At 42.8% G+C, this 25,628-nt stretch overlaps 1 protein-coding gene across 10 annotated transcripts; it reads right to left on the minus strand.

Annotated features, from left to right (window-relative positions):
- Window positions 1-1,863: 1,863 nt before the first annotated feature.
- ZBTB24 (zinc finger and BTB domain containing 24) lies at window positions 1,864-25,419 on the minus strand. Of its 10 annotated transcripts, none has more exons than XR_003684397.2 (7): window positions 25,253-25,417; window positions 23,606-24,591; window positions 20,911-21,078; window positions 20,347-20,430; window positions 19,146-19,290; window positions 5,410-5,491; window positions 1,864-4,645 (listed from the first exon to the last, which is right to left on the minus strand). XR_003684397.2 is itself a non-coding variant. In XM_028509797.2 (7 exons), exons 2-7 carry the CDS (start codon window positions 24,561-24,563, stop codon window positions 3,925-3,927), a joined length of 2,097 nt encoding a protein of 698 aa, XP_028365598.1. In that variant the 5' UTR covers window positions 24,564-24,591; window positions 25,253-25,415; the 3' UTR covers window positions 1,864-3,924. The 10 variants fall into 10 exon arrangements, 6 of the variants coding, with proteins under 6 accessions (XP_028365598.1, XP_035880453.1, XP_035880455.1 ...); XM_028509797.2 differs by having other exon boundaries at window positions 19,146-19,229; window positions 25,253-25,415; XM_036024560.1 differs by having other exon boundaries at window positions 2,499-4,645; window positions 19,146-19,229; window positions 23,558-24,591; window positions 25,253-25,416.
- Between the last annotated feature and the right edge of the window lie 209 nt (window positions 25,420-25,628).

Genomic DNA, 25,628 nt, shown 5'->3' on the forward strand with positions numbered 1-25,628 from the left:
CAGTGTTCTCATCTGTAAAATAGCCATAATATTACTTACCTCATAGGAATGTCATGAAGGTTAAGTAAATAAGATGTGCTTCAAATAGGTTAGAGTGTCCCAGACACTGCTTCCCAACACACTCCAGATGCAAGTTATGGTCTGAATGGTGCCCCATAAATTAGTGATGCCCCAACCCTCAGTACCTTAGAATGTGAGTGTATTTGCAGAAAGGGCCTTTAAAGAAGTAATTAAGTTTAAATGTGGTCCTTGGGGTGGGCCTTAATCCATTATGACTGGTGTCCTTATGAGATTAAGACAAACACAGACAGAGAAGACCATGTGAAGACACAGGGAGGAGCGATGGCCAGGATGCCTCAGAATAAGCTAATCCTGCCAACACCTTGATCTAGGACTTTTAGCCTCCAGAATTGTGAGAAATAACTTTGTTTTTTAAATCACTGTGTAGTATTTGTTATGGTTGCCCTAGCAAACCAACATGCCAGTCAAGGCCAGGGATGATGGGAGTCCTCTAACTTCAGGGTGCTGTATGAAGCCCACTTTTTGTGCACCGTGACATGGAAGAAATTTGAGAAGCATTAAGGTAACATTTAGACCTAATGCACCTGGCTTTGCTCCTGGCCTATAGTAAAGGCTCAATATGCAGCAGAAATTATTCTTCCAATTTATGAAGATCTTGATGCAAGCATCTAAAATGACAGTCTCTTATTCCTCAGCATTATTTAACTGGTTGTTCCCAAAACTTGTAAGAACCAACTGCAGAAAATAGAGGTAGAAAAAGGCGTTTCAAGAAACACAGGCAAGCATGAGGGTAACATTTTGATGGCAAGAGCTCCAGTCTTCCCAAGGACAGACCTCTACTGAGAGAAAACCAGATTGACTTTTGAAAGTAAAAAGGTCGTTTCAGTAGTCCGAAAGCACGATATTCTACAATTTCCTAAGAGGTACGATTTGTATTTCTGCACTTAAAGACAATCAAAAAATTAGTAAAAATGAGTTGTGAAATGCTGAGCCAGCCAACTTCCCAAAGATACAACAGAAACGTCGTTAATGTACATGACATTTCCTTTGGGTACAGTCACTGAACTTTAAAATTCTGGACTTCAAAGGAGTAGAATGTATATTGAGACACGAAGGATAGGTTTATACAGCTATCATTTCTCATTTCCCTTTCACAGCTGGTCAAATAACCCAGAACTCTTCCAGATGATATTTTTATGGCTGACACTGGTTCTCAAACTAGAAACAGGTAGGCCTGTGCTTGCTGAACAATGGAGCTACTAACCACATTTGGCTATCAGGAACTCACAACGTAGCCCAGGCTGGTGTAGCTCAGTAATCCACTGAGTAATCAATCGAGCGCAACTTGCGAACCAAAAGGTTGCCAGTTTGATTCCCAGTCAGAGCACATGACTAGGTTGCAGGCCATGTCCCCACTTGGGGGTGCGTGTGTGTGTGCATGTGCGTGCGTGTGAGAGGCAACCACACACAGATGCTTCTCTCCCTCTCTCCCTCCCTTCCCCTTTCTCCAAAAGTAAATAAAATTAAAAAAAAAATTCACAATGTCACTAATATGACCATAGAACTGGGTTTGAATTTTAATTAATTTTAATATATTTTAAAAACCAACGCTCATTTCAGTTATTGAAAAAAAGGGTATGTCTGCAACGACCTGTATAGTTTCAACTGTAAGTTGCATGAACTCTAAATACAGATCAGGCATGTTCAATAAACATTAGCATCCAAACAGTGTCAGTAGTATATAATACATATTTTGATGACTTAATATGCAAAAAATGACATAAAATATCTTAATACATTTTTATATTGATTACATACTGAAATGGTACTATTTCCCAAATGTTGGATTAAATACACTGTTTTATTGAACTTAATTTCATTCCCTCTTTAATTATGGCTGCTAGAAATTTAAAATTACACATGGGGTTCACATTAGACTTCTCTTAGCACAGAGGTAGACTGTCGTAAAGCTAGACATGATGTACAGTCATGTGACTGACCACATTCCTGAATAATTATCCTGCTATCTAGAGTGAGTAGTTAAAAATTCATGTATTGGGTTAGCCAAAAAGCCTGTTTAGTTTTTTCCATAAAAGATAAGACACATTCTTCATTTTCACCGATAACTTTATTGGTTTGGACATTTTGAGATGTCAGCTATCTCCCACTATTGGCTTCTAGTGAGTAGAAGCCAGGGGTGCTGCTAAATATCTTCCAATGTGTAAGACTGCCCCACAGCAAAGAATTATTCGGCCAAAATATCAGTAGTATCAAGAAACTTCACAAATCACTTTTCACACATTTGATCAGTCACAGCACCTTCTCCACACACTGCATAATCTTTTTTTTGCATTTCAGTTGCATTTTACCTTTCTTTAAATAATAAAGCATAAGCTGAAAATGTTGCATATTTTCTAACATCTTCAATATTAAAACGGCCATACAAAAATTTACCAGTTTTGGTTGTTACTTTTTTAAAATGCACACTGATATGACAACTATCACAATACAATCGAACAAAACTGCTTTCAATGAGGTTAAGAACTAAGTACTACTAGAGCCATCTATGGAAAAAACAAAACTTTTTGGCCAACCCAATAGTGGAATACTATTTATATCCAGGAGAAAATGTGGGCCAGTAGGCTTTGAAAAGCTTTGCATTTTAAGAATAAGGTTTAAGTAAATAGTTTAAATGACTAAGGCAAGAACCTGAAATAATATTTAAGGCATAACTGTATTTGCAAAAATCATACTTTTGCTCTAGTCAGGTCTTATTTAACATTACTTTGGTTGATACATCTAAGATAAATCATTTTGGAATTTTGTGAATTATATACAAAATATATTTTGACAAATATGTTAGAAAACTGGTTTCTTTCATCTCTCAAACCTGAACCATTATGTGTTACTTTAAATTCCAAACTCAATGTGATTCTGGTGGAAATCAAAGACATCTAAAACAAGAAAAAAGTAACTGATGTGATGATCCTGTTAATTTTAGGACAGATAAGCCCTACTCTCCACCGGCATTGTTAATTTACATGTAGCAGTGCCCACCATCTTTTCTGAAAAATTCTCTACTAGTTTTCTTGAAAGAAAGCAGTTAAAGTATTTAATAAAATAAAATACGCTGGGCTTGAAAACCTAAACAAAACAACATTTAATCTTTGACAGTTATCTAAAATCGTATGGTAATAATAGACTCATGCTGGCTACTAATTCTCTGAGGCTCAAAGATTTTAAGATAATGAGAAAACATTTACTTTGAAAAATAGTGTGTCCATTTTGTAGGATTTATAAAAACAGCTTACAGGTTCCTATCTCCAGAAAGTTCTCAGACACAATACACAGATCACCATCTTTGGAGGTCCATCAGAATTCAGCAGAGTATATTTAACACAAATTACACCGATTAGATTTTTATTGCAGGCAATTAAGAAAGCTTGAACTTTATCGTGAAGATCAAACATCACTGCAGGTCTGAGTCTGACTCATGGAGGCAAGCGTGCTGCCTATGAGAAATGAGGAAGTGGAACTAGTCACTCCACCCGATTCAACGTATGACTTCCTTTGTCTGAAAAACTAAAAACTGTAACCGAGAAGGTCAACAAGATTATAACCTGTGGCTGTGAATATTTAGTACTTACGAAAAAATCCAAATCAATAATACCCCACATAAAGACAGTGAAATGCTAAATCTCTATCAGTACTATGTATGGGACATGATACACGCATCTTGCATCTTGCTGCCTGGATGGAAAACATTATGACTATCAGCTAGTTATCACATCTCTGTAAGGATCTGTAAGTGAGCATGTCAGGAAGCCTGACTTCAAGCACACAATTCAGTTACAGCTGGCTTGTGGAGAAGGGACCAGTAGAGCATTCAAACATGTTTCCAGGTCAGCTCTGCTCCTGGCTCAGCGGTGTGGGCTGGGGCACATGGTGGCTGGGTGGAGGTGGAGCAGACTCCTGCGTCAGCTGCAGGTGCTGAGCCGGATGTGCAGCACTTGTTAAATGGAGCTCGCCTGTTTGCTCTTGATGGGCGTGCAGATGCTCCAGGGTTTCCTTGGAGAGGGCGATCACGTGCACAGGCTCGCTCTGCGAGGGTTCCATCTGGCTCTCGATCACATTGAGGCTCTGAATGTGTTCTGTTTGCTCCTGTTGAGCTGAAAGAATTAAATTCTGCAGTTGTTCTGGCTGTTGGGTGAGCAGCGTGAGATTAGCAGCCTGGTCTGCAGTCATGTTCTGGGAGCTCTCTGCAGCAACGATGCTGATTCCTTGGCTAGGACCAGGCATGAAATTGATGTTATGTACAGAGTCGGTCACCAGAAGCTGGATTTCCTGCTCTCCAGAGGTAGAGAGTTGATACGGCTGCAGCTGAAGAATATTCCTGACCTCTTCAGTATTATTGTTGCTGGAAACATTGCCGGCATCTGCCACATGTTTTTCTTTGCTATGGATTTTCAAGTGAGCCTTCAAGTTGTCTAAGCGAGCAAATTGCAAGTTACACTCGGGGCAGGAGAAAGGCTTTTTGCCGGTGTGTAGAATGCAGTGTCTCCTCTTGGCACTGGAGTCAGAGAAGGATTTGCCACATATGCCACAGGAGTAAGGCTTTTCTCCTCTAAAAGGAAACATGTTTTATATTAAAAACAGAAAGGTCTATGTGTTACTTCCTGATATACCGGGAGAGGCAGGCAAGGACAGAGGAAAGCTAGACTGAGTCAGAGTCACGGGTTCACCTACTAACTTTAGGACGTGGACCAAGTCACAGCTTCCATGGGTTTCAGTTTCTAATTTTTTTTAAAAAGGTGTGGGGGTGGTGCCTCAGGAAGGGCGGTCGATGGGGTTGGGTTGATAAAAATTTATGATCCCACCGTATCTATTTCAGATAAGAAAGTATTTATATGTTACATATATAGTTCCTTTTCATATTCTAGTTGTCACAGCCAGTTTTTTTATTCTAATGGCCAAGTAAGTACATACAACTAGTTTCATCCTTAAAATGAGGAGCCCCGTTATCTGGGATGCTGTTAGAGGACCTACTAAATCCAATCTGGAAGTAGGTTTTGTGAACAAAAACATTCATTCAGGAAACATTTAATACTTATTTTGATTGAAGATTTAAACTTGGGACCAGCCCCCTGACAAAATAAAAATTTAAGAAACAAAATCAATAATGCAAACTTTTGCTGGCTAGCATCAGTTTTTCTGATTTTGCCTAACTGAGGAATTTCTTTATTGAACAAATTTTTTTAAATTATAAAAGTAGAAAATTCTATCAGTAATAATTCGGGGGAAAGGACTACGCAGGTAACATAGGTCACCCGACCGAACACCAGGGTGGAATGAGGACTCCACATGGGAGACACATCTGCATGACGTTACCGATGGATTCTGATGTGGGTCTGAAGAGAACTCTTTGCCGTGAAAGATTTGCCACAGATTTCACATGTAAATGGTTTCTCACCTAAAAAAGGGAAAGCATTTAGAATTATACATTCAACCTAAAGCAAAAAGCAAAAATCACCTCATAATTTCACAATATAAACATAAAAAGAATTAAGGCAATACCACTTGAATCCTCAATAAGCACTTACCAAGCACCTACTATGTGCTAAGTGCCAAGAGGATGCAGAGAAAGGGTAGGTATAGGTTCTTTCTCTTAAACTTAGAAACTGAAGCGAGGTAAGCGATTATCCGTTGGAAACAAAGGAGTGCACCACATCCACCCCCGTAGCCTCCGCCCTTGGATAACTTACACTCTCACCCCTTACTGCTTGGTAGGGCAGCCTCTTGACCTTCGTAAGGACACTTGTGCACTAGGGTGACTTTTGTATTATTTGCATTTATATCTACCTTCCATGTGTATGCCAGCATGAGTCACTCACCTAAAGCCTCTGATCAAATGTCACTTTACCAAGAGGCTTGTCACCATTAAAGCACTACCCACCCCCAACACTCCTAGTCCACTTCCCTGAGATAGTTTTCCAATAATACTATCATGTTGTTCATTATCTATTCCCTCCCATTATTACATGGGGTAATTCATAGGCATGTTCACTCCTAGCACATCACTCTGGAAATTCTTGTTGAAAGAATTAATTTCACAGGAAGGGGATTAAGACTCACATAAGATGTGACTGCTCCAGACCCTGCTAGGAGTTAAAGCCCCGACAGTGTTTATTTAGCACTAGTTTGTACACTGACATACAGTGACAGATGGTCATATGCCCCAGGAAAAAAAATTAATGCAGGCATGGGCACTGTAAGTTAAAAAAGGAAAAGAAAGAAGTAAAATTCAACTTAACTAGATAATGGCAAAGGAGGAGTAAAATCTGAAGTGGAGGATGGTCAGGTGGCTGCCCTTTCACCAGTGACTAGAAGTCCCCTGTAGAGAGGACACTTGTGACAACTTGGATGAGTCTGCATCTTTGCATAACTCTTACCACTCTGAAGGTTAAAACCGGGCCACTGCCAGGGTGGCTTGGTTGATGGGAGCATTGTCCCACACACCAAAAGGTTACGGGTTCAATCTCCGGTCAGGGCACCAACCTAGGTTGTGGGTTCGATCCCTGGTCAGGGTGCTATGGGAGGCAACTAATTGATGTTTGTTTCTCTCTCCCTCCCTCTCCCTTTAAAATCAATAAATATATCCTTGTGTGAGAATTAAAAAAAAACACACGCTATCGCTACTATCTAACTTTTCATAGCCTTCCAAATCAGACATGGTACCTGCTCCGCTCTCAGTTCCTTTCCCTCACGTTCAAAGGCTGAGGACCTGCTCTGTGTGCTCATCATTCAACTCCATCCAGACTTACAACATCTCACAAAGTCTTTCTGCTGGCAACTGTTGAAAATAATGGAAGTTCTTTCCAGGAACACCCTTCAGGTGTGCTCTTTGAGGGAGTGAGCAGGACAGTAAGAAGACAAGTTTTCCTAGCCAAGGTGAATCTGAGGAAAGTTTTCCTGCTCTTCTGGTTTATGATCTGTAACACAGCCACACAGCTCCACTGCCTTCAGGTGAGTGGCCTATTATTCCTTGGTTGGGTTTATTCAGTTCTAAGCAATGGCAGACCACCAAACAGAAAGAAAAAAGACACGAGCACTGCTTCAAAGACAATATGCAGTCTATCTGAGAAGGTAAGAGACAAGCAGTAATCAAGTGACATGGGCTGTGTGGGACCGAACATTCGAACGAGCAGTATCGATAATACTGAGCACAGACACGATGAAGGATGCTGAGGGGGATCTGGCTGGAGTGGAAAGGAGCCCTGGGACTAGTTCAGGGACTAGGATGAACAGCAAGACCCAAAGGCAGTGCTGATGACGACCACACGGTGTGGACGAGGAAGGACGAAGACTCACTCTGAGGCACGGTAGAGCTAAAAGGTGAAGCCAGGCCACAAAGAGCCAGACATTGGCAAAGGACCTGCTGGAGGTTTTTAGCAGAATAACAGCATGACAAAGCACTGAGAAAAAAACCCATGGGAATCATGGGAAGGGTGGGCCGGAGGCAGTAGCACCTTGCAGGAATTCCTGTACAGTCTAGACACAAAGTGCTGAGGCCTGGAGCAGGAAGGGCAGGAGGCAGATGGAGAGTAAGAAAAAATGGTGAAGTGATGAGCCTTGGGTGGCAGTGGGGCCAGAAGGACGTTGGTTGTAGGATTAGATAACAGTGATGGAAGGACTGAGCGGAGAAGGGAGTGTGATGCTAACGAATCCACCTGGACAGAGGTCCACAGAGATATTTCAGGGTTTCCTTCTGGGAGGACCTCTTCTCAACAGAATCCACCACTGATCCCACCACACCCCCGATGACATGTACTCCCATCCCCACCCCAGTCAGTACCAACTTCCCAGGCTCTTTGGGTGTCACAGCTTACTTCCCACCCACCATTGGTTCTAACCTGGAATACCGTTTCTGGGTAACAGCAGCACCAGCCAGGCCCAACAGTCAATCACATGACATCTCCAGTTCACTGCATTCACGCCCAACTGGCAATCCAGTGTCATACATTCTAACTCCGAAAGAAAACGGCTTTGTTTTTCTTTATTGATCACCCACATTCAGTGTAAAAAAGATTCAAATAATATTGAAAAGGAAAAGCATGTAGCCTTTCCCATAATGGGAGTTATCACCAGAAATAACTTTTTATGATCCATCTAGAGGGTGGGACTTCTAGTTACTGAACATCTGCTCTTCTTACTGCCCTGCACATGCCCCTCCTCCCCTCTGGAGCCCCAAGGCTCCTCCCACATCCCTAGCTCAGAATGTCATTATTACCTCATTTTCCCCTTCTGTCTCTGACTCTCTCATGTTATGTGGGGACCCTATAGGTACGAATGTAACTAACTTGGTCATCATCCAGTGTAAATCTGTCTCATGCCTATTCGACTGTTAGATCAGCCAAAAGAACCCGGACTGGTAGAGGAGAATTTCTTTCCCCACAGTGGGTGCTGTGGGCAGGACACCTCACTGGCTGTGCACTGCTCACACTGAAGCTGCTGCAGTAGGAAGATCCTGGGACCCCAGCACAAGCCGGCAAAAGGCAAAGATTCCTGCCGCGTTAGACTCCGGATCTCTACCTGCAGAGTGGTCAGAGTCCTCTTCTTCCTTTTCTAATGCTAGCAGAAAACATGTATGGAACTAGACCCTTGGGCTCAGTGACTGACTCTTGGTTATTTGGTATGGCACTCTTGGCTTCTACTGATCCTTTCCTCCGAAACATGGCCACTGTTTAGTCTGTTATGTCATGTCGCGTTCCATGTTTTCAGAGCTTGGTTCTGACCTCCTCTTTGGCCCTGGTCATCCAGAAGACACACTTACTGGTATGCATTTGGCAGCCAAATAGCCTGGAGAGTCCTGGCAGCTGTATCTCTATGTCTCTTTGTCCAATCTTGCCAGCTCTCGGCAATTTCACGAGGGGTCCAACTCCATAAGGGACATTAGTCACCTTAATCTTTGTAGCTTGACTGCCAAATGGCTTCTTACTTAGAATACTCTGGGAGTGAACTTTCTGGATCTTGTGAGGGCTGAGTTTTTTACACTCCCATGTGGCCCTTGGGTAAGCCATAAAAAGGCTGACTGGTTTGAGTCACTATTAAAATCCTTCTTGTCAAAGCAAGAGGGTGGACTCTTTCAACTGGAAAAACATCTAAATTACAAAAATTTTAGAGAGCTTTATCATAACAGCCATTTCATTGGTATCTATGGAAAGACCAAATTTTAAAAGCAAATACAAAGAAATGTAACACCTAGCCTTAAGAACTCTTTTAACGGAGCTCCTACCCTTCATGACAGCACAGATGGCTCTGGAGAGCATTATGCTAAGTGAATAAGCCAAGCAGTGAAAGACAAATACCATATGATCGCACCTATAAGTGGAACCTAAACAACAAAACAAATAAGCAAAATAGAACCAGAGACATGGAATAAAGAACAAACTGACAGTGACCAGAGGGGAGGGGGAAGAGGATAATGGGGAGGAATGAACATCTGTATGTGTTCATGTATGTTGAGTAGCATTTTCTATCTCCACATTGTATTGCTAATTCATAAAAGAGCTCTATTTAATTGGCTTAAACAAGTAAGTGCTTATATTAAAAATTCTCAAAATGTTATAAAAATTAACCCAAATGCTTCTTAGGATCATATGATGTGAGAAAATAGTTGATATAAAAGGTGGTTTGAGTTTTGTTCAAACTGGTATGTCTTTAGAGTTATCAGAATTAAATATAAAACTTTTATTTTACCTGGTTTATTAAAAAAAAGTTCATGTTATCTCTGTAACAAAATTTGTCAGTGGGAAACATAGCTTGAGATAATTGACTTTGATGTCTCATAGTTTTCATGGGTAATCAAAACATAATTTGTAAGGACTAATTAATAAATAAATGAAAGTAAAATAAGGCTTAAGTGACACTTTATCAGTAATTACATGTATTATACTTGTATGTACTTAAAAATAGTTTCTCCAAATCCTCTGGTAATTTGAAACCTTAGAGTTTTACCAAGTTAAATAATGAAAATTTATTGAATATCTCGATCATTTCCAAGTAACATAAAATACTGAATCATTAATTGTTAAATAAGTCTATTTACTTTTGACTTCTTGTAACAGAAAAGTTAAAAGATAAATTTGGATCTGTTGTTTTGCTTTGTTGAGGAGGCATATGTTTCTAAATATTATGAAATATATTTGCCAGTGAAAGTACCTATGTTTCTAAAAGTAATGAAATATAGTCATAAATTTGCCAATCTAAAGAATGCTAATTGATTACTTTTTAGCTGTCATTAAAAATTAAGGTTTCTGGTGGTTAAGGATTCTTTTTTTTAATTACAGTTTACACTCAACATTATTTTGTATTAATTTCAAGAGTATAGTCTGGCTGGTGTAGCTCAATGGATTGAGCATGGACTGCAAACCAAAGGGTCACTGGTTCGAAAGGGCACATGCCTGGGTTGCAGGCCAGTTCCCCAGTGGGGGCCATGTGAGAGGCAACAACACATTGATGTTTCTCTCCCTTTCTCCCTCCCTTCCCCTCTCTAAAAATAAATAAATAAAATCTTAAAAAAAAAAGAGTATAGCATAGTGGTTTGACAATCATATACTAAGGGTTAAGAATTTTAATTAATGAGAGGAAGTTAATATGAACTTTCAGTAAAGAAAGGTATATGGTATGGAAATGCATTTTTGAAAAAATTAAAAGAAAATGGTATGCCCTAAAATAAGTTGTTTATTTCTGAATAAGAGGAGACAAACTAAATTGGATAAGTTGTAAAAGATTTGTGAAAAAGAACTTTGAAAAAGAAAAATTTATATACAGTTAAGCTGAATAAAATCAGAATAAATTTAAGTAAATGAGTTTTAGTATCAAAAGTCAGCTCTGCAAAATTAAGAGTTTGGTGTGCTCTCACTCTCGTGTGTCTCTCTCTCAAAAGGAAAAAGTACTATCGGTCAGCTCATGATAAGAGACTGTGAAAAGCATTCTGTTCAGAAAGCAAATATTCCATGTTTTATCAAATTAATTTCCTGTTTTGCTTTGGCTGGCAGGGCTCAGTGGATTGAGCGCCAGCCTGAGAGCCGAAAGGCCCCTGGGTTCCAGTCCCGGTCAGGGCACGTGCCGGGGTTGTGGCCCAGGTCCCACAGGGGTGTGCAAGAGGAAACTGATCGATGTATCGCTGTCTCATCAATGTTTCTCTCTTTCTCCTTCCTTTCTCCTCTCTCTAAAAATAAATAAAATCTTAAAAAAAATAAGTTTGTTTTATGTCATTTCAATCAGGTCTTTGATTACTTAGGAAAACTGAATCTTCTCCATAGTGAGAGCTCCCTTCTGTATTTGAAATGTCCTAGCTGACTGGGCATTCACTGGCAGCAGCAATAACAAAATTTATAAAGATTGTGAACCTGTATATAAAGATTGTGGTCTGCTTCTGTAAAAATGACCCCTCAGTTCCATATTTTTGCCATGGCAACTGTCTGCTCCTAATCAGAGAAACTAACATGGGTGAACAGTGGCTATAAATTAAACGAACAGTTGAGGTGATGGGCAACCCAAGACGGCTGCTTGGTTCTTCTGCTTCCTCTGCGTCCTGGCAAACCCCACTTTTGGTTTTTGAATTCTGCCCTCCACCCCAGTACACAGCTGGACTTCATTCAACTGACGCTTAGTGTGGGCTCAGTATGTTCTTGTCGTATGCGTGGTTTCCAGACGGATGGAAGCCTTCCCTTTCTGCAAAGCTGACCCCTCACAGTGGCAAGGAAACTGTGTTTTCCCACGTAGGGTACACAATCCACAGTCTCTAGTGACTGAGATACCCACTTCACTGAGAAAATGACATGAGCCTTGATGAAGGCCTTGCAAACTTCTTGGAATTGTCACTGACCCTACTGCCCTCAATCACCAGGTAAGGCTGGGAAAACTTATGCAAAAGCTTGATTAAAGCAGAATAAGTTTTATTTACATGGGACTGAATAAACTGATGAGGATGATTTTGATTTTATGATTTTTTTGTCTGAAATATGACTGATTGTTAAAATCTTTTGTTTTCCAGATATAAAGAAACTTGCTTCTCTTAAACTACCTAAGATAACAAGTTGGTAAGTTACAGTGAAACATTTATCTTTCTCTCCCTACTTGATTATTCCAAAATTCAGAAGCTCTCATGAGTAATCTTACTTTCATGGCATTATTGCTATTTGTGTAGGTTCTGTAAGGATCTGTTCTCCTTATAAGAGGATATAATTGGAAACATTGGTTATATTACCAAGGCTTTGTTTGACTAGAATGTCTTATTTGAGACAGATACACAGACTCAGATATGATCAGATAGCTTTAAGGAATTAAGATTAACTAATAGAAACCAATAAAACCCTTGGAAATAGAGGTTGAGTGAGCAAAGAAGGTCACTTCCTGGTGGGTACAGGAACCTCAGGATATTTTGGGGACCCTGAAAAGAGGAACTAACCCAAATCTATATACATAGGCATTGCAGGCAACAATCTATATAACCTATATACAGGCATTGCAGGCAACATCAGGACAGAAAGTCCTTACCTTGGCTTTTCTAGCCCCTAGAGACCTTTTGAAGTTCAGTCTGAAAATTCCCTATGAAAAATTCCGGAGAAGTAGATTTAAAAGAGCCTTTAGGTTAATTACCATTTTTGCTGTTCTTACGTAAGTAACAAGCAAAGCTTATTAAAACTAGACTTGTTTTACAAATTAGTCTTAATTTGGCTATTGGTGGAAAAAGTGGAAGTGGGAATAGTTGCAGATTTCAGAGAGAAAGACTGTGTTTCAGCCCTGGCCGGTGTGGCTCAGTGGACTGAGCACCAGCCCATGAACCAAAAAGTTGCTAGTTTGATTCCTGGTCATAGCACGTGCCTTGGGTTGCAGGCCAGGTCCCCAGTTACGGGCCTGGGAGAGGCAACGGACTGATGTTTCTGTCACATGTCAGTGTTTCTCTCCCTCTCTTTCTCCCTCCCTTCCCCACTCTCTGAAAATAAATAAACAAAATAAAACACTGTGTTTCAGTAATATATCTTTGTGGATATTAAATTCTAGTGCTGTTGTCATTTGAGGTTTTGTTCCTACCTATAAATTGGATTGAATCCTGAATTCTACTTCTGTCTAATATCTGGCTATGATTCTCTAAGCTAATATTCCAGATTTTTCTCCAACATTTCTGACTTGGAATCATTAAGAACTGAAACTACTTTCCCCCAAAACCCATTAAGATAAAGTGGGATGACCTGATACAAACTTCAGAGAAATCATCACAATAGTTCATACACAGACAACCTTCCAGACTGTTACAGAAAGATTACCAGAGACATCCGAACTGCAGAGCAGGAAAATCCATCACATTGTCACCACCTGCCTCCATTCCGTCTGAGGATGCTTCAAACCAGACACCTAGAAATCTTCTCAACTGGCTGCACCACAACTCAGAAACCAGGGTTACAGTCTGCTCCAGGCATTAAGCATTATTATCCTTTCGTTCCCACAGACGTGCCTTATTAAATACCTGATTGCCTGCACCATACCTGATTGCCTGATTGCCTAACTTTGGGAGCCCACCTACACCACCATCTCCTAAAATGAGATGCAACTGTTTAACTGAACAGACCTATTTTTGAGCCCGAGAGAGGTTACATGAGATACAGGAACAATCTATCAACACAACATCCAGAACAGGAAACTTCCCAGGAGGTGTCAGGGGTGGGACTGAATGACTCAGAACAGGTCTCCCATAGTGTGCCACTCGGCATGGGAATTATTTGGGGCAGAAGGCAGTGGAGACCCACTGGCTCATGACTTTTACCTCTTCCTTGAAGAATTTAAATTTGGGGCCTTGCCCATAACAAGGGTTATACCACAGATAACTTTTTATAACCTATCTACAGGGCAGGGCAAACCTCTAATTACTGAACATCTGCTCTTATTTCATCATTCTGTGAATGGCTTCCCTCCTCTCTGAAAGCCCGAGGCAACTCCCCTCATTCCTTGGCTAGGCACGCCATGTAGATCTCATTTTAACTTTCTGTCTCCGACTTTCACCTGTATGTGGGGTCCCCTGTATGTACAATGTAATTCAGTTGTTTTTTCCCCTCTTGTCCACCTGTCTCACGTGTATTAGCTTGGACTGGCTGAAAGAACCCAGACGCGCAGGGGAGCTCCTTCCTCCCCGACGGTCCAGTGCACGCTGCTCTGCAGGTCAAAGCCACACTACTGCTGTGAAAGGCTGTGCTGTGTCTCCCTGCGTGTCCTGCCCAAACCTGACCTAACCAGTCCTGTACTGATGGACACAGACAAGTTCCTAAGCGTGTGACGTTATAAACAATCCTGCTCATGATGAATATCTGTATGCAAACATCTTTTCACAATTGGGTAGTTTACATTTCGATACACATTGCCAAAGATCTTTCCAGAAAGTTTCTCAAGTTATATTCCCAGCAGCAGAACATAAAGGTCTCCATTTCCTCACATATTTGCCAACCTGGTGGACATGTCTTTTCTTCAGTAATGAATGTAGTTAACACCATTTAATACATGTACTAGACTTTCCCACGTCTCCCTCTGTGACACGCCTTTCCTGTCTCTGGCCTAGTTTTCCAAAGGGGTACTCGTACTTTCATACTGTGGACATCAACACTCCGTCATGTTCACGGTGACTATTTTTTTCCAGACAGAGCTCTTAAATACAGCTTTTCTTTCCACTCCCTTGACACAAAGGCCTGCATCTTTCTCCACCAAAGAGCCGCTAACTGCTGCTTCACCCACAGGACCCTCTCTCTCTGCCCAGTCTCCTGGGGTTGCCCGAGTTCTTTTCAGTATGCCAATCAAAACATGCCTCCCCTCAGCCCAACTATCTCCCCCAATCCCACCTTACCCAAGTCTGCCCCCTTGTCAGCAACCTCACGCTAGGTGTTCACCACAGAATCCCTCACCGCAGCCTTCAGGAGCCCGCTTCTCACATCCTCCAAGATCACACACCCTGCTCCTGTCTGGAAACGCCTCTTCCTTTTCCCGTGTCCACCAGAACTCACTGTCTTCAAGATCCAGGTCTTTCTTTTGGGATGCTGCCCCAGATCTTCCCAGGAAAAGTGATTCATTTCTATTACTGTGTTCACACCTCTCTTAGGGCCTGCACCATGCTGAGACTCTTACTAGATCATACATAGATTCTGTGAGGGTGTGCTAAGTGAGGAGCCTCCAGACCTCACCAAGACGGGGACAAGCAACATTAATAGATGCTCTGGACATACATGACTGAGATTTAAGAAGCTTTAATTCCATTCCAACAAAATGAAGCTGTGACTTAACTGGATGAAGTGTTTCTAGGCTGGGCATCTGTATGTGAGTGGGAGTCCGTTAGGTATAGAATTAATGTTTATCCTAATGTCATACGAGGGACAGGAACACCAGAGGGCTGTAACTGTGTGCAGGCCTGTCCACTGAGCCACACCAGCCAGGGCCCTGAAAGGGCTGTAACTGTACTGTAGGGTCTAATGTCACTCATCAGGCCTCTCCACGGCCTGGGACCATTCCCTGAACTTGTCACTGGCTCACCAAACAATATTCCGATGACTAACTTGGTTTTCAGGTACACTGGTATCAGGACAGTTGGTACTGTGGACAATAGAAAGGTACAGTCTCTTTTTTAAGTCAACACATAAACTGATTTATCAGTCCTTTGACTGGCTTGGCTTCCTCAGTCCCTGATAGCCTGACTAGCTGCAGGTAGAGGGACAAGGTCTGAGTATAAGAGCCTGAGCTGTGGCGACCTCACAGGTGTTGCCTACCTGCCTGGTGCCTGCCTCCATTTCAAAACGCATCCCCCTTCCTCACTGAAGGCGTTCTCTCAGGAAAAAAGCATCTCCTGTTAATCTCTGGCTTCTTGGGTTTGGCACAGGATATCTAACCCAGAGTTTTGCAATTCAAGAGCTAAGAGATGACAGTCACAGTTTTCCAACTGAGTGTGCCCCGCTCTGTCGAAGGCGGTGCTTCCCGCCCTGGCCCTCACAGCAGAGGTGAGCCCCTGCTCCGCCAGGCAGGCTCTCACTAAGCCTTCCCCTCTGCCCAGAGGGCAGGGACGTGGTGCGCCAACTCTTTCAACAACACTGTGCACCTGTGTGTCTTGTCAGTGCTACAGGCAGGTGTGTCATAATCTTGCCCTCAAAGAGCCCAGTGTTTTGATGGGTTTGCTTTTTTTTTTTTTATTGTGCTCTTTGGAAGGAAGTTATTCATAGCCTACATTTAAAGAGTGAGGAGTTATGCTCTACCTCCATGAGTTTGGAATCTTTTTTTTGGTTTTGTTTTATTTTTCTCAATTTTTGCCATTAAAATTTTTTTACTTTACATTTTTTTAATTGTATTTTTTCCAGGTGGGTTTAATTTCTTACTTGTAAGTCACAACAAACCACTTCACAGAGCCCTTTTGGTCTCCTTTTTTACCCATCATGTATCTTCCACTTTCCTCTTCTGCCTCTTTTTTTTTTTTTAAAGATTTTATTATTTTATTTTTAGAGAGGGAAGGGAGGGGGGAAGACAGAGAGAGAGACAGAGACACATCAACGTGCGGTTGCTGGGGGTTATGGCCTGCAACCCAGGCATGTGCCCTGGCTGGGAATCGAACCTGCGACACTTTGGTTCACAGCCTGCACTCAATCCACTGAGCTATACCAGCCAGAGCTCTTCTGCCTCTTTTAAAGGAGAGAGTGGAGAAGAGTTTGCTAGGATTGTGGAGAAAGGACTTCTGTTCCTTTTTATCCCCCATTTCAAGGTGATGTCTCAAAAAGGCCGGAAGCCTCACTAACACCTTACACGCAGAAGACAAAACCAAGAAGTGCCTCGTTTCTGGCACTCCTCAACATAACCAGGGCACCTCCGCTCTCCCTCCACCCCCCAAGGTCTTCCCTTCACGGCTCCCACACTATTTACAGGGCGGATGTGTAAGCACGGCAACTCCTATCTCTGCAGCACGTCTCCCCCACACTCCCGACCCAAACAACTGCCCAGCTGCCTCCCCCTCATCTGCACTTGGATGTCGCATCGACATCTCAGAGCCCACATGTCCAAAATCGAACTCCTGATTTGTTCCTTCCCCAGTCTTCTCGTTTTTCATCCTTCCAGTTGTTTCTGCCTCTCCTTTTTCTCAACCGCTACATCCAATCATGAGCAAATCACATTGACTTTCACTTCAGAATACATCCAGAAGCGGACCGTTTCGTCACCACTTCCACTGGTGCCACACTGTGCCAAGACCCTGATTACTGCAAGCCTCCCTCCCACGGCTCTCTCCATCCTCCTAATGGGTGCCCCACCTGGTGGCTGTAGCGATCCAATTAAAACTCTTAGTCCTGACACATTAATCCTCTTGCTAAAGTCATCTCATTCAAAACAAAATCCAAAGTCTTTTACTGTGGCCACACAAAGTCCTTAAGCCCGAGTACACACTAGAATCACCTAAAAAAACCTAAAATGCCAATTTCAATTCCAAGGCCCTACCTCAGGTTAGTTCAATCAGGATCTCTGGGGTGGGATCAAATACTTTCTTTTTTTTAAGATTTTATTTATTTACCTTTAGAGATAGATAAAAGGAGAGAAAGAGAAATATCAATGTGAGAGATATATCGATAGGTTGCCTCTCACACATCCCCAATTGGGGATCTGGCCCACCATGCGGGTGTGTGCCCTGACTGGGAATCAAACCCGTGATGTTTCAGTTTGCAGGCCGGCACTCAATCCACTGAACTACACAAGCCAGGGCCAAACCTTTTCTTTTCCAAAGCTTCTCAGGTGACTGAAACACACAGGTAGGCTGAAAGCCCATGCCTTACACAATCCCCAGTTGCCTCTGATGGCACCTACACCATTCCTTCCTACTCCCAGGCTCCTGGCTCTGCCTCAGCCACTCTGCCTCCTGGCACTTCTCCAGCATCTCTGAAACTCTCCCGTGTCAGGGTTTTGTACCTGCCATTCCCTCTTCCGAGGACGCTCTTCTCATGGATAGCCACAACGGCTTGTTCGCTCCCTGCATTCCGATCTCCATCATAGATGTCTCCTCGTCAGTGAGGCCTTCCCAGGTAAGTCCCCACATAAAAGGGCAGCTCCTTTTCTGCACTCTGTCCCTGTAGCCTGCGTTTAGTTCTTCACTGCGCTCACCCTCACCTTACAGTTCCACAGTTGTTCTTCGTCTCCCTTGTTTGAATTTTAGCCCCTCAAGCAGGAACTCAGTGCACCTCATTCAGTCCTGTATCCTCAGGACCAAGAACAGTGCATGGTCCTCAGTAACTGCTCAGTGAATATGTGTTAAGTGGATGAATTACGTTTCACAGAACTCATTAATAGTAATGTCTGTAGAAAAATTGTATAAAGATTCATTTCATTACACTCATACCCTGTAAGACATTTGCTTTAAGAAAGCAAATTACTTTGAGAAAAACTTACATTAAAAAAATGTCCAAAGCAATATAAACCAACCTATTATGTTATTCAATAGACAATTTAACAGAATTATTAAATAATTAACCTACATTAGAATATTTTTCTTAAAAAATTTAACAGGTTTATTTTTAAGTGCTCCTACCCAAAGGCCTAAAAGGTCCACATTTTTACTTTTCTGATCTTAAATGAAAGAATCTGACCTGCCCCGTCTAATCCTGAGTCCTCTTTATCCCTGAAGCTGGTTTTCCTGGAGGTGACAATGCTTAAGTTGTAAGTACTGGTGCTAGAAGAGAACGTGGGAAAAATCCTCTGCCTATGTTACCTTGGTATGTTTCACTTTGCTTCCTTTTCTGAAAAAAAGTATCTTGATAATCTTGAATGCTGCAGTAAATTCAGAATGAAACATGGCACTACACTCAGACTTGCACTATTTTGAGTCAGGAGATAAATTTCCCTAGATGAAAGTGCTCAGTAAGTAATATCTGTTTTGCTCATCTCCAGACAGTGATTTCCCCACAGATCCTGACAGCATACTGCTTAGGCTTATACAATTATAAAATTCCCACCTAATTCACAATAAACAACCCGAGAAGAAGACTGCAAGCACTTCATTCCTCACTCTCCTGAAAACATCAAGTACACTAGAGAGGAAGGATCAGACAGAGTGTTACCTGTGTGTGTTCGGAGGTGTTTCTTTAGCTGAGACACGTCCATGAATTTGCGATGGCAGTGGTTGCATTCCGGTAATGAGTGGCCTTGTCGCAACAATAAAAAAAGTGTCAGTGCGTCTTTCCGCCATCGTGGAGCCTGGGGGGCCTGCTGGGAACAGGACTTCTATAACAACCAGTCTGTCTGGAAGGCCGTGGTCCAAGGCCATTTCTGCTGGCTATAAGTGGGGTCTCCAGAACCAGAGGGAGCACACAGCTCTTGTTAAAACTGAAGGTGTCTGTGCTCGAGATGAAACAATTCTATGTGGACAAGAGATGTGCTTGCACGTACAAAGTAAAGAGCAACACGGCGATGCCTGGTGGCAAACCGAACACAACCAGAGTCATCTGGGAAAGGAAGCGCGTGCTCGTGGAAGCAGTGGACGGTGCACGCCCGATTCCAGAGCAACCCTCCTGCTGAGGAATCTGTGTAATGCTGTACCCCTCATAAACTTAAGCTTACTGATACAAAAGTGGATTTGTTCCCTTGGGAAAAAAGTGTTTGTGCATATATGCTCTCCCTGCACTTCTTCAGTGATTTGTGTTACAGCACTTCCCTGAAAAATAATCACTTTAATAAATATGGTGCTTTAATAAAACCACTATAATTTTTAAATTCATTTGGTAACAGTTAATATTTTTCCTATGCATCCCAATTTATTGCTTCCTAAGAAAGTTGGGACCCTTCCAACTCCCTAAATATATTCGTTTTCCTTGAAAGCACTGGTATGACTGTGGCCAATTAATCTTCCACGACACTCCCAACCCGCACTCATTCCTTATCAGTTATAAGGAAAGAAAAAAAATAAATAAACAGCCAGTGGGTGGAGCCAGGATGGAGAAAGCCTGGACTGACAGCTACTGGGCGGTGACGTCTTTCTCCAGGCACCACTAACAACCAATCCACTGGCACCTCAGAGTCAAGTGGCACTTTTGAGATACCAGTCTGTAGGGTTTTTGTGTGTGGCACCAATACTGTAGTATAAAAATTAAATGCAAATCACAAGATAGTGAGAATTAACACAAGAGCATCTACTTTAGATTGTTTTTTAAGACTTTTTCCTAAATACTCATTTATCTTCTGCAATATAACCTAATGTTTCAGAAATATGTTGTATTTGCATTTCTCCCCCACCAATCCAAATTTGCTCTGACTTTATTGTACCTGTATGAACTCGGTAATGGCTCTTTAGTTGTCTTTTCTGGCTGAAATATTTTCCACACTGATCACAGGTAAAAGACTTCTGTCCTGCCAAATGAAAAACAAAACACTAAAGCATGCAAATGACTGTGAAGAACAAGGATGCGCACAGTTGGGCCCAGGTCCCCATATTCTACAAATGATACAAGTGACTTGTCTATAAACCCAAATGCCTTCACATTCTACCACAGTAACATAAATATGCAAAGGCATATAGGACAATAGAGAGTGGTGGAGACTGTGGTGGTAGACCTGGTGAATTCAAGTTTCCCCTAAAGGCATCCAATGTAAAATTCTAAGTTTGAATGGTTAAACAAAACATGCCTGCACATTGAACTTCCAACAGCCAGTTTATAATATGCCCTAGTTTAAGGCTTGATGCTGTGCAGAACTCTAACCTACACTCTTAACAGCTGCATAACTGTCTCTCAATGACACCAGGCTGAGAAGACTATTTAAATCATGGTAATGCCCACCCCGGGAATAGGAGCCTGGTGGTAGTTGGCCCTCTGGTCCAAGCCCGGCTACCTGAGTGCAGGCTCATGTGCTCCAGCAGTGAGTGCTTGGTGGTGAGAGCCTTGCTGCACACAGTGCATGTATACGGCCGCTCTCCTGTGTGTATCCGTGTGTGGACCTGCAGAGAGTGCTTCTGGGTAAAGCCTTTTCCACATTCATTACATTTGAAAGGTCGTTCCCCTGGAATAAGAGACCCAGAAAATTGGTATAAGTAAGAATGTACACATCTTTCTGTTCACTTGCTAATTAAAATGACAATAATGGCACATATCCAAAAGGCCAATGAACAGGGGAAACAAACATCAGCAATCAAATTTTGCAAGCTGGAACAGATGAATCTGATGCCAGCAGTGAGGAATATTGAGATACAACCTAATTTTTAAGACAGCCCTCCATAAGACTCAGGACTTGGCGGCACATGTTATCTCCGAAAATGGGGTCAAGGACGATAAATGACAGTCTGTTTCAAAGGTAGTTAGACCCCCTCAGATCTAGTCTCCTACTCCATGAAGCTGGGACACCAGCCTCTCCCCAAAAGAAGATGCAGACTGTTCTCTGTGGAGGGTAAAACAGAGGGTCTCTGGACTAGGGGGTCTTGGACTAGAGGTCTCCCAGTACAATGGGGTGGGATGACCACAGGGAGAATAGGTCCAAGTTTACATCTGGGATGCTGACACTCCCCACAGCCTTCTTCTCTCTCCTGCTGTAGACACCAGCAATGAGGAGACTATTGCCTCCAGGTGGAGAGTGGAGTCTGCCTAGAAAGCACCAGCAAGGAAGTGGGGGCCAGCCATGCTGCCCCCAGCAAGGCTGTTGTCTACAGGCTCTCTCCATACCTGCAGGGCTGCTAGTAGCTTTAAAGAAACCATTTTTCCAAGAGTATGATTCTTTTTTAATGTTTTAATCATTTAGTTGAAAGCAAAGTGATTTAAAAAATGTTTTTAATTCTCACACGAGAATTAAAAACACGAGTATTCACACGAATAAGATCAAGAATAAAATACTCACACGAGTATTTTATTATTGATTTTTTTAGAGAGAGAGAGAGAAACAGACAGACATCTATGTGAGAGAGAAACACTGACTGGTTGTTTCCTAGGTGTGTGCCCTGACTGGGAATCAAGCCCACAATCTTTTGGTGTACAGGACAATGATCCAACCAACTGAGCCAACCAACCAGGGCAAGATTATAATTAAAAAAAAAATCATTCAAGGCAGGCCTCTAGTAGTTGAAACAGATGCCAAAACAAGAAGAAAAAAAGGCAACTTGCAGAAAACAGAAACTGCCCAAGATGAAGAAAATGTTAAAACCTAACAAGTAAATGTTATTATTAACATGCTCACAGGGGTAAGACATTACATCATGAAACAACAACAACAACAAAAGGGATTGTAGTAAATTTCTTTTTAGAGAAAAAAGAGAGCCTAGAAGTAAAAAAATAAGAGTGGAAATAGAAAAACTATAAGGGCCGAGAGGATAAGTGGGAATCTCCCAGGTGGAAAACAGGAGAGAAAAGATAAGGAAGTTAGAGGACAGGTCCAAGAGGTTCAACAACCAAGTAACAGTTGTTCCAGAAACGGAGCAGAACAAATGGAGAAATCACCTATGAAACAATTCCAGGAAACTTTCTGGATCTGAAAGACAGGAGTTTCCAGAGAGACCCACTCTAAAGTGATTCACTGGAAACTTTCAGAGGACCGGGACAGAAGGGAAGCTCCTACATGCTCTTTTCCTTAAACGATCTTGTAGACAGGCTATTTAACTCTTTACGCTACACTATATTACACAGCTCAACAAATTTCTGAAGGGTCTATCTTGTTTGAAGAACCAGAATTTAGGGTTCCTACCAATCTTAAAAACACAAGGCTCCAAACAAATCAGAACCTCTAGGGTGGGGGCCCAGGCACTGGCAGTTTTAGAAGTTCTCTAGGCAGTTCTAAGGTGCAGCCAGTTTCAAAACCACAGTGCTAGGTGCTGCTGGGTCAGAGAACAGAAAGACTGCAGGATGATGGAATACTTAAGCACATAAGCTTACAATTAAGTGGAGGGGTATGTAAGTGGTAACTACAACTGAACTCAAAGCAGAGTGAGTGTATGTATAAGAGAAAGTTCAAAGGAAGAAGGGATTTCTGGCAAGTGCTGCAGTGTCCAATATGGTGGCCATTTAAATGAACTTAAAAAATTCAGTTCCTCAGTCACACTTGTCATACGTCAAGTGCTCAAAATCCACATGTGGCTAGTGGCCACCACATTGGACAACCCTGTATCTGATGATGAAATTACCATCATCACAGAAGTGTCTCTCAGCCAGTACTGGGCTAGAGAGACCCACAAGAAGACATTTACTGCTAGATTACAGCTAGCTGGCTGAGTGAGAAAGCTGTTCACACAGACCAAAGGCATAGATAGCTAGGGTCAAGGTGAGGAATGTTCAAGCGTCAGAAAGCAGATAAATTTGGCTAGAGCTTGTTATTTGGAATCAGGCTACCATGGTTCAAATTTAAGGTTTCTAGGACTTGGCCTCTTCATCTGTATAACAGGGGTAATATAACCTATCTCACAGGGCTCTTGCGAGAACTACATGCAATAACAATTATAACGGCTTTATTGTAATACACATGACCTAGAAGATGCACAATAAATGAAATCTATTATCACCATTACCACTGCAAAACACATTCCAATAAGCTGTGAAAGTGTAATTACCCGTGTGGCTCCTCTGGTGGATTGCTAAAAAGTGATTGTACTTGAAGACTTTGCCACAGTCTTTACAACGGGCCTCAGGGCCAACTGGACGCTTTCTCCTACCACAGACCCTCTTGGCTGAACCCTGGTCTTCTTCATCCCCAATAAGTTTGTAGTCTTTAAGTTTGATGGATCTCTGAATCCTCCGCTTGCTATACCGAGTCTGGTGGTCCTGTCCATCCTGGGTCTTAGGATCACAGTTCTCATCTTTTTCAGCAGGGGTTTCCTCGCCTCGACCTAGCAGCTCACAAGCAGGCTCAGATTCCTCCATTTCTTTTGCTGCAGGCTGTTCATTCAGTATACCATTGTCTACCTCTTTAACCACAAAGTTTTGTCTGTTCTGAACTGAATTGTTTACTCTCAGCTGTATTTCTTCCTCTGCAGCCAGTTCTGATCTCCCCTCCTGCAAACTGTTGACTTTTCTTGGTCTTCCTCGTTTGCGCTTCGGCGGATCATTTTTCTTATTAGAAATAACCACCACTGAAGCACCAGGCGTGTTCAAAGTCGTGGGCTTTGGGGAACTATGATTAATTTGAAAATCTGTATATGCCTTTACCAGGTCATAGACTTTTAAGAATTGAGCGGTAGCCAGGATTTGTTCTGTACTTTTCTCACTGGCCTGGAGACAACCTGTGTAGATGAACTCCAGCAGGATACCAAATGTGTCGGCTACCATGCCTTCCAGCATATAAGTGGACTGGCTGATCTCCCCCTCTTCAGCAAACATCATGGAGAAGTATTCACTACTGGCAGCCAGTAAGGCTTTGTGGGCCCGGAAATGCACATTCTCCACGATTAAAGTAATGTCACAGAGAAAGCCTTTCTTCCTCTGGTCCTCGAAACTGGCCAGGACAGCGTTACTGTGAGTGTCTGAGTGTACAACGAGGTGCCCAGAAGGTTCTGATGATGTTTCTGCCATTTTCTTTAGAAGACAAGAAAAATTAAGCCTGAAGTGAGAAAACAATGTTTAAAAAGGAGTTAAGTACTAACAAGGTTAATCCCAGACCACGTGAACCTACTATTTACTTCACGTTGTTAACTGAAATTTACCATTTAGCACTTTTAAAAGTGTATTTAAAAACTTAGCTTTGGGTTCTTTTTACTGTTGTACCATTAGTTAGCTGGGTGAATTTCCAACATCTGCGTTACCTTTCAGGGCCTGTTTTGTTTTCCCCTTTGCAGAATGAAGGAATTGGGATCAAGCACCCCTAAAACTCATTCCCAGCGCTCACTTTCCATAGTTGCACAAATAACAGAATGAGAGTTACAGTGTCTCGATTTCACACATTAATGGCCATTTTCTGAAAACAAGTATGAAAAGCGCATGTGCTAAGTATGTGTAATTAAATAATAACGCATGGCGCAAGGGGCCTCGCTTTAAAAGGCCGGCGTGGAACGCCCATGGCTGACGCCAGACAGCGCTCAGCGAAGAGGGGCAGACTGACGATTTCCGGATCCCGGGAGCGCTGAGCTGGGAGCCGGGCGCGAGAGAGGCCCCCACCTCCGGGCCCGAGCCCCACGGGCCGGACCTGGGAGCTGAGGGCTGAGGAGGGGTCGAGACGGCCGCGGGTCTCGCACCCGCGGACGGTAGGTCTGGGGTAGACCTACCTCTCAGGGCATCCGGCGAGGTGTGGATCACGACCAGCCCACCCAGCGGCCTGGCGGGCGCACCCGCGCCGGGCTCTCCCCGGTCTCCAGCTCCGCTGGGCCTGCCACTGGGGTTCCAGTACCGCCCGTGGTTCAGCTCCGGTGCTGCCAACCCGGAAGCACCGGCGCGGACCACGTGGCCCGCGGAGACGCCCACCGGAGGGGCGCGGCGGGGCGGGGCGGGGCCTGAGGTCCCCCGCGGCGCCGCCTGGAGCGCCCCAGGAGGCCGAGTGTTGGCAGTGGAAGACAGAATTATGTTGGCGAGGTAGACAGGATTATGTTGTCACTCTGCAAGTGTGGAAGCTTTATATCAACTGGACTTTTAGCTCCTCAGCCC

Source organism: Phyllostomus discolor, chromosome 4 (genome assembly GCF_004126475.2).
Source record: "Phyllostomus discolor isolate MPI-MPIP mPhyDis1 chromosome 4, mPhyDis1.pri.v3, whole genome shotgun sequence".
Taxonomy (NCBI): domain Eukaryota; kingdom Metazoa; phylum Chordata; class Mammalia; order Chiroptera; family Phyllostomidae; genus Phyllostomus; species Phyllostomus discolor.

Coding starts and splice junctions, on each gene's coding strand:
- ZBTB24 (XM_036024560.1), bottom strand. CDS start 24,563: ATGGCAGAAACATCATCAGAACCTTCTGGGCACCTCGTTGTACACTCA. Junction 21,079..23,557: donor TGTGTTTTGCAGTGGTAATG/GTGATAATAGAT, acceptor CTCTTATTCCAG/GGGAACGACCTTTCAAATGT. Junction 19,230..20,346: donor CCATTACCGAGTTCATACAG/GTACAATAAAGT, acceptor TGTTGCGACAAG/GCCACTCATTACCGGAATGC.